Source organism: Populus nigra, chromosome 1 (genome assembly GCF_951802175.1).
Source record: "Populus nigra chromosome 1, ddPopNigr1.1, whole genome shotgun sequence".
Lineage (NCBI taxonomy): Eukaryota > Viridiplantae > Streptophyta > Magnoliopsida > Malpighiales > Salicaceae > Populus > Populus nigra.
This window is the reverse complement of record NC_084852.1, coordinates 12,959,766-12,967,619: the sequence shown is the minus strand read 5'-3', so window position 1 is coordinate 12,967,619 and position 7,854 is coordinate 12,959,766. Positions and strand designations below refer to the sequence as shown.

Sequence of the window (7,854 nt, the reverse complement as noted above, 5' to 3'; positions counted from 1 at the left end):
ACTTTAATTATGAAAAAATTATAATTATAATTTTTTTTAAATTGCTGCTATAAAAACTATTACATTATTAAATATAATAATTGTCATGAAAACTATTGCACTACCAAATACATATTAAACAAAAAGAATATAAAAGTTATGGAGTTCCAGCAAAAGAAAATAAAGCAAAGAAATTATATGCAACTCTCATTGCATATGTTTATTTTTTAATTCAAGTATTTTTATATATTTTTTAAAGAATGAAGTTAGTTCTGTTTGTTTGTGATTTGTGGTTATCCCTTCTGGTAAGTATATTTTTTAAAAATTAAATTTGTATTTTTATTTTTACCGGAATATAATAATATTTTAACTGATAAACCAACATTTCATTGATTAATGTATATGATTAAAAATATAATATTTGTTAAATGTTTTTTGAATGATGTATTAATAATGAAGTAAATTTTTAAAATTAAAAAAATAAATTTTAATATATTTAAAATTACTTTAAAAAACGACGGCACACACTCTACTCTCAGACACCCTTCTCATCTCTCGCTTTCTAATAAGAAATCTGACACACTCCCTCTGTTTACCTCCCTCTCTTTCTTTTCTGTGTTCAGGGAGGACACGGGAGGAGGAACCTTAGCTCGCCTAGCCTTTCTTCTCATGCTAGTATAAAAAAGACAGCTAAAAGATGGTGGCGGTTAGATGTCCTCTTCATTGATTGAGACCCCATTAAAAAAGAAAAGAGAAAAGAGAAAAACAAAGAAAGAGGTAAAAGCAGAAGCATCAGCAGCAAGCAACACAACCACGTACTATAATATCCATCGTTACTGGGAAAAATAAACTCTCCCCATTAATCTTCCGTTTCTTCTCCTCTGTTAACATGTTGTGAATATAGGTAGCATACAAGTGCTTGAAGCAGTGTGGTGTGGTAGCTATGAAAATGTTGCGCACTCGGTTTTTAGTCCATAGTTAATGCTATTTGGGGTGTGAAAAGATCTGGGTTTTCTCAGAGAACTCAAAATTTAGTGACATTCTACTAAGATCTAGCTTAAATGAGCCGCACAAGTGAGTGCTTTTGTCGGCTGGTTAAAGCTTATTTGAAAAGCGGATGAGGCTGAAATCGATCGTGTTTTGTAGCAAAACCGGTTTCGGTTGAGGATTTAGAAACTGGGTCCGTTTCTTTGCTTTTCTTGGCTTCCAGATGAACTTGTCTTTGATGGTTTAATAGTTTAGTCATTCTTTTTTGGGTAAGAGGGAAGGTAAAAAGGTGAAGAACAGGAAGAAGAAGGCATGATATTGTCATTGTGTGAAGGGAAGAAATTAGTGAAGATTGTTTGGGTTGTGGGTCTAAACTTGTTGCGATTGTGTTATTAAATCTCTCCCCCTCTCTCAGTCTTAATGAGGCACTCTTCAGCTGGTTTTAATCCACAAACCCACGAAGGTCTGTGTATTTAATTATTATTTCCTCTCTGTTCTTTTTTTGATTTCTTTTTTGCTTCAGCTATAATTTTGGTGGCTGAGTAAATGAGATCTTGGAAAATCATATCATGCTTGGTCGATATAATCCACACTTAAACTTTGATTAAGTTCTTCAATTTTTTTTCTTCTTTAATTCTGAATTTTCTAGTCCTATGTTCAGAGACCTTACTGTGTATCCAAGTTTTGAACCTTTTCCAATTTTTTTTTTAATTTCCCTCAATTTTCTCAGGGATCAAGCAGTGTGTTAATATAGTTCACCTTGCTGAATTTACTTCGTTTGGCTTTTTATTTTTTTCAAAAATAATTGCCCTGGTTTGGGGTTTGGGAGAAGTGATTTTCATTTAGTTTCTGTTTCAAAGCCCTTGTTCAGCATTCTTAACTACTTCAAGCTAATTGGTGGCCATATTTTTTAAAAAAAGTTTTCTTCGCAAAAATAGCAGTTTTTCATGTAATTTTATCACATTACTTTGGGGATTTTGCAGTGGAAAAGCGGGTGCTGAATTCTGAACTATGGCACGCATGTGCGGGTCCTCTTGTTTCTCTACCTGCTGTTGGAAGCCGCGCTGTTTATTTCCCACAAGGTCACAGTGAGCAGGTTAGCAGAACTCCGATTTTAGCCTGCTCACATTCACCTGTGGATCAGATCCCTTTATTGTTAATGAATAATTGTGTGTTTGGTAGAACGAGTATCTGAATATAGCCTACAAAGGCTGTCTCTTCCTTGCAGGTAGTTGAAATTTTAGAGTAATTCAGTTTGATCATTAACATCTAATGTGTAACTTACTAGTATGACATAATATAAATAATCAACAATGTGTACGAGACAATCTCTGATCATTTTTGGTGCTAATTAAGCTGATCAAGCTGCTCACCGATTCTCTTAAACGTACACTGTATTTATTATTGCATATTGAAAATTGAAGTTGTGCTTGTATGCAAAAATGTGTATCTGATTTTTCCTCGTTGTCACACTCCATATTGACTTATGACTGTCAACAACTCTTTGTGCTTCATTTCATTTATATTGCAATGGCCTTTTATGTAGGTTGCCGCATCAACGAACAAGGAAGTAAATGCCCAGATTCCAAGCTACCCAAGCTTGCCCGCACAACTTATCTGTCAGCTTCACAATGTGACCATGCATGTAAGACTTGCTTTGCTTTGTTAGCTTCTGGTTCTGAATATTCCTTTCGTTCTTGAAGGCACATATTATTTCTCAATTTCAGGCAGATGTTGAGACGGATGAAGTTTATGCACAAATGACCTTGCAGCCACTAAGTCCAGTATGCCTTTTTGTGTTTTTGGCCTTTTTCATTAGTTGTTCTTATGGATTACTCTTTATGAGTAGCATTACATACTGACAATGACCTTGTTCTGCAGCAAGAGCAAAAGGATGCCTACCTTCCAGCAGATATGGGCACCCCTAGCAAACAGCCAACCAATTATTTCTGTAAGACTTTGACAGCCAGTGACACAAGTACTCACGGAGGATTCTCTGTCCCTCGGCGGGCAGCCGAGAAAGTGTTCCCACCATTGGTAAATATTCAATCTAACTATGGAAGGTGTCCATCAATTTTTCAGTTCTCCAACTCTGATGAAATCCTGACCCGTTGGTAAATATTCAATCTAACTATGAAATGCAACCATCAATTTCCATCTACTGTTTACTTGCAGGATTTTTCTCAGCATCCTCCAGCTCAAGAGTTGATTGCTAGGGATTTGCATGATAATGAATGGAAATTCAGACACATATTTCGCGGTTAGTTTTTTTTTTGTTTTTAACTCTGATTTTGTCAATTGAGCACCATATTCATTCTTTATGTCAGTCTAAGTGCATCCAGTGGAGCCTCATCTTCATTTAGTTTTTTGAATTGATTGGGTTAAACTCGATATGTGATGAACAGGTCAATAAACTATTGTGTATCTGACGATACAAGTACTAAAACTAAGCAGTATTGTTTTTATGAATTATTGTCTTTCAAACTCATTATTTGTTTAGAGTTACAACTTATTAACCTACTGACTAATCTATATTCCTCTTTTCCTTGACTCAATTTTTAGGTCTTTTGTTTGTTATGTCATTTGCCTGCTCCATGTCTGCATTATTCTCTGTAAAACTTGCTTTTTGCATGAACTGATGGTGTAAACTATATTTTTAGAGCTTTTAGATTCAAATTCTCAAAGAACCATTCTAAATTGTCATAATTAATTGTTTTTTGAAATTTTGTATCTTATTGGAATGATTCTAGTTGCTTACAACGTATGATAGAAGATGATTCTATTCTTTTTGGAGAATTTAAGCCAAACAAAAAGTTACTCTTCAATTACAGGTTCCACTCTTAACAAATTTTGACTTCTCTTTAATCAGGCCAGCCGAAAAGACACCTTCTTACAACTGGGTGGAGTGTGTTTGTGAGTGCTAAAAGGCTTGTTGCTGGGGATTCAGTGCTTTTTATCTGGTATGCTGTTGGTTAGCTCCACTGTATTGATAATTTTAATTTACTTTATATTGTGTGTTTTTAGTTTTATATAGTCTAATGAACTTGGGGACACCAAAGCTGGAATCTCATCCTGATCATCTTAACTACATAGTTTGTGCACTCTCTTGGAATTCCAGTGAATGCACATGACACTATGTTTAGATTAGGAGCATAATGCACTGGCAATCTGGTAAAACATATGTGGTCACAAGAGTCCCCACTGTATGTTATATGTAGTGCATGATGTGGATTTTTTAAGAACATCCTCGCTCTTTAAATTGTATGTATATGGTTTTCTATAAACCATGCATCTTGTTAGTGTTTCAATTGGAGCCTGTTTCTGTTCATCAGGAATGAAAAGAATCAGCTACTACTTGGCATTAGGCGCGCTACTCGACCGCAAACAGTGATGCCTTCATCAGTCTTATCAAGCGATAGCATGCACTTGGGCCTTCTTGCAGCTGCAGCTCATGCAGCTGCAACAAATAGCCGTTTTACCATATTTTACAATCCAAGGTATGATTGTGCTTGTGAAAGTGAAATTTTAAATTATTATCTGCCCTCTAAATTTTTGTCACCTCTTATTCAGGGCTAGTCCATCAGAGTTCGTCATACCACTGGCCAAATATCTTAAAGCTGTTTATTATACTCGTGTGTCTGTTGGCATGCGCTTTAGGATGATGTTCGAAACAGAAGAATCAAGTGTCCGTCGGTACGCCCTGAACTTTTATTCACGTTCACATATGATAATTATGATTCTTCCGTGATTCGGTTTTATCTTCTTGACATTTTGTTGACAACTGGAATGAGAAAAATCCTCCTTTCTTATTAGCCAAGGGTGATAGTTGATCAATGACAAGACAAATGTTTGCCTGGTATTTCATTGGATGGTTTGTTGTCACATTCAATTGATTAGAGTGAGAAGACATGATTTGTCCCACCTCACTTTTCTGCACTTGTACTGCTTCCTAATGCCTGCATAGGCTCTGTAATTTCTAGCTTACTTCTCTTGTTGTTTTGTTTCCTTCTTAGTGCTAAATATTCTTTCCAAAAAGCATTTTAATTTTGTTTCAATGAAGACATCTGACAGTTGTTCGTTATCCAGCTACATGGGTACAATAACTGGCATAAGTGACTTGGATGTTGTTAGGTGGCCAAATTCACAATGGCGTTCAGTCAAGGTATGCCAAGAACAATCAGCGACGCTGATATTATTTATTTTTGAATAAATTAAATGCTTGGTACGCGTAGAATTTTGCCTTTGCCAAATCACCTTTCAAATATTTGCTTGCTATAATGTCCAAAACTGTATCTTAATAACAATAGAGGATGTGCATGCAGGTTGGCTGGGATGAGTCTACAGATGGGGAGAGGCAGCCAAGAGTTTCTCTTTGGGAGATTGAACCACTAACCACTTTCCCTACATATCCATTTCCCCTAAGGCTCAAGCGGCCATGGCCGCCAGGACTACCCTCTTTCCATGGTAAGCTTGTCTACACCATTTTGAGGGTTTGATGGATGCTACTATCTTATAAGCTCTCATTTTAAAGTACTTCCATGATTTTTCTTTCCTTGTTGTTCTTTTAACCTATCACCTTCCTTTGCCGGGTTTAGGCATCAAGGATGATGATCTAGGAAAGAACTCGTCCCTTATGTGGCTACGAGGAGATGGAGACTGTGGATATCAATCTTTGAACTTGCAGGGAACTGGAGTTTCACCATGGGTGCAGCCAAGAGTTGATGCTTCAATGCTAGGTTTGCAAAATGATGTCTACCAAACTATGGCTACCGCTGCCTTTCAGGAAATGAGGACTCTAGATCCTTCCAAATCATCAGCTGCATCCTTTTTGCAATTCCAGCAACACCAGAATCTCCCAACCAGGAGTGCTGCTTTAATGCAGCCATGTATGTTGCAGCAGTCTCCTCCTCAACAGACCTTTCTTCAAGGTGTTCAAGAGAATAAACATCAGTCTCAGACTCCATCCCAGTCACACCTTATTCAGCAACAACTGCTGCATCATCACTTACTTGACAGTCCACAGCAGCAGCAGCAGCAGCCATTTCTGCAACAACAGCAACTGGCTGACCAACAGATCCCAAATGGTGTCTCTGCAATATCTCAATTTGCTTCAGCCTCTCAATCCCTGACACCACCATTGCAAGCTATTTCACTATGCCAGCAGCACAGCTATTCTGACTCAAATGGGAACCCTGCGACGAGCCCTGCTGTTTCTTCCCTGCAAAGTCTTTTGGACTCTTTTCCCCCGAATGAATCATCTCATTTGCTAAGTTGGCCTAGAATAAATCCCTTGGTAACTTCATCAGGCTGGCCGTCAAAGCGAGCTGCTGTTGAATCTCTTACTTCCACTGGAGCTCCTCAATGCATGGTGACCCAAGTGGAGCAGCTGGGGCCACTTCACACAAGCATCACTCCTAGTTCTGTTTCTTTGCCACCCTTTCCTGGAAGAGAATGTTCAATAGACCGGGATGGTGGCACTGATCAACAAAACCATCTTCTTTTCGGTGTCAACATAGAGCCATCATCTCTTCTACTGCAGAATGGAATGTCAAGTCTCAGGGGAGTTGGAAGTGATAGTGATTCCACAACTATACCTTTCTCTTCTAATTACATGAGTACTGCAGGCACCAATTTCTCGCTTAATCCAGCAATGACACCTTCAAGTTGCATTGATGATTCATGTTTCCTGCAATCCACAGAAAATGTGAGCCAAGGAAATCCACCAACCAGAACCTTTGTTAAGGTAACTTTGCATTTTGCAATTTGAATTAATGTTTCTTTCCGGATGCATTGTTGTGGGATTTATGGAATGCTTGTACATTTAGCATTCAAATTTTTAGTGTGTTAGTAGACTCAATTATTTCTCCATTATGAATGTATCATCTAGAAACCTCAAGAAAATATTGTCATGGATGTTAACAATGTAATTGTTTACAGGTTTACAAGTCAGGGTCCCTTTGTAGGTCACTGGATATCACCAAATTCAGCAGCTACAATGAGTTGCGCAGTGAGCTTTCTCGCATGTTTGGCCTTGAAGGCCAACTGGAGGACCCCCTGAGATCAGGCTGGCAGCTTGTATTCATCGACCGGGAGAATGATGTTCTTCTCCTTGGTGATGGCCCCTGGCCGTGAGTTTCTCACTTTTACTTTTGGCAAATTGGTCTGACACAATTTTCTTTGTTAATCTAAAGCTCAACTTAACTAAAATCATTGAACGCATTTGATCTATATAATATTTATATTTGTTATTGTAAAATTAAAGCATTTGATCTATAATCTTTGATGTGATATTGTAAAATATCTTAAGAAAAAGATGTAACAAGAAGAAAATGCCTTGTATAGATGTGCACGAACTTTGAAAGGCTAGATTCAGTATATAACATTCATGAAATTGATACATATGCATGCTGAACGTCTTTCATCTGGGAATTTCTATCTTTTGTGTTCCAGTCTCCATCAGCCAAATTCCTGATCAATTTGGTGCTTTCTTATTACAGGGAATTTGTAAACAGTGTGTGGTACATCAAAATACTCTCACCACAAGAAGTACAGCAAATGGGAAAACGAGGTTTAGAGCTTCTAAACTCTTTTCCAATTCAGAGGCTTTCCAATGGCAGCTGTGATGACTATGCAAACCGGCAGGATTCAAAATCTTCGAGCACTGGTATAACTTCTGTGGGGTCTTTGGACTGCTGAACAATTTAAGAAGTTAAGATACCACTATTTCTTCTGTAATATCAGCTTCTCTTCCACCTCTTTCAGTTTCAGAGGTGGAAGGGCAGCCTAATCCTAGCGTAAAGTTTCATATAAGCTATTACTGTAATTAGAAAATACTGTTTCTCGTTCTCTCAAGCTATTGGATGCCTACAGTTGATATTAGGAGACAAA

General features: G+C 37.6%; 1 protein-coding gene across 2 annotated transcripts; it reads left to right on the top strand.

Moving 5' to 3' along the window:
* The first annotated feature begins 518 nt into the window (after positions 1-518).
* LOC133669803 (auxin response factor 6-like) lies at positions 519-7,854 on the top strand. Of its 2 annotated transcripts, XM_062090098.1 has the most exons (14): positions 519-1,429; positions 1,950-2,062; positions 2,513-2,611; positions 2,694-2,750; positions 2,848-3,003; positions 3,142-3,226; positions 3,836-3,926; positions 4,299-4,463; positions 4,537-4,659; positions 5,053-5,128; positions 5,289-5,430; positions 5,562-6,709; positions 6,904-7,094; positions 7,464-7,854. In XM_062090098.1, exons 1-14 carry the CDS (start codon positions 1,387-1,389, stop codon positions 7,660-7,662), a joined length of 2,688 nt encoding a protein of 895 aa, XP_061946082.1. In that variant the 5' UTR covers positions 519-1,386; the 3' UTR covers positions 7,663-7,854. The 2 variants fall into 2 exon arrangements, with proteins under 2 accessions (XP_061946082.1, XP_061946092.1); XM_062090108.1 differs by lacking the exons at positions 519-1,429; positions 1,950-2,062 and adding an exon at positions 2,099-2,194.

Bases quoted from the DNA above. Each gene is read 5' to 3' on its own strand.
- LOC133669803 (XM_062090098.1), top strand. From the start codon at position 1,387: ATGAGGCACTCTTCAGCTGGTTTTAATCCACAAACCCACGAAG. The intron at 3,227-3,835 runs GTTAGTTTTTTT...CTCTTTAATCAG, and splicing joins ATTCAGACACATATTTCGCG to GCCAGCCGAAAAGACACCTT. The intron at 3,927-4,298 runs GTATGCTGTTGG...TCTGTTCATCAG, and splicing joins GATTCAGTGCTTTTTATCTG to GAATGAAAAGAATCAGCTAC.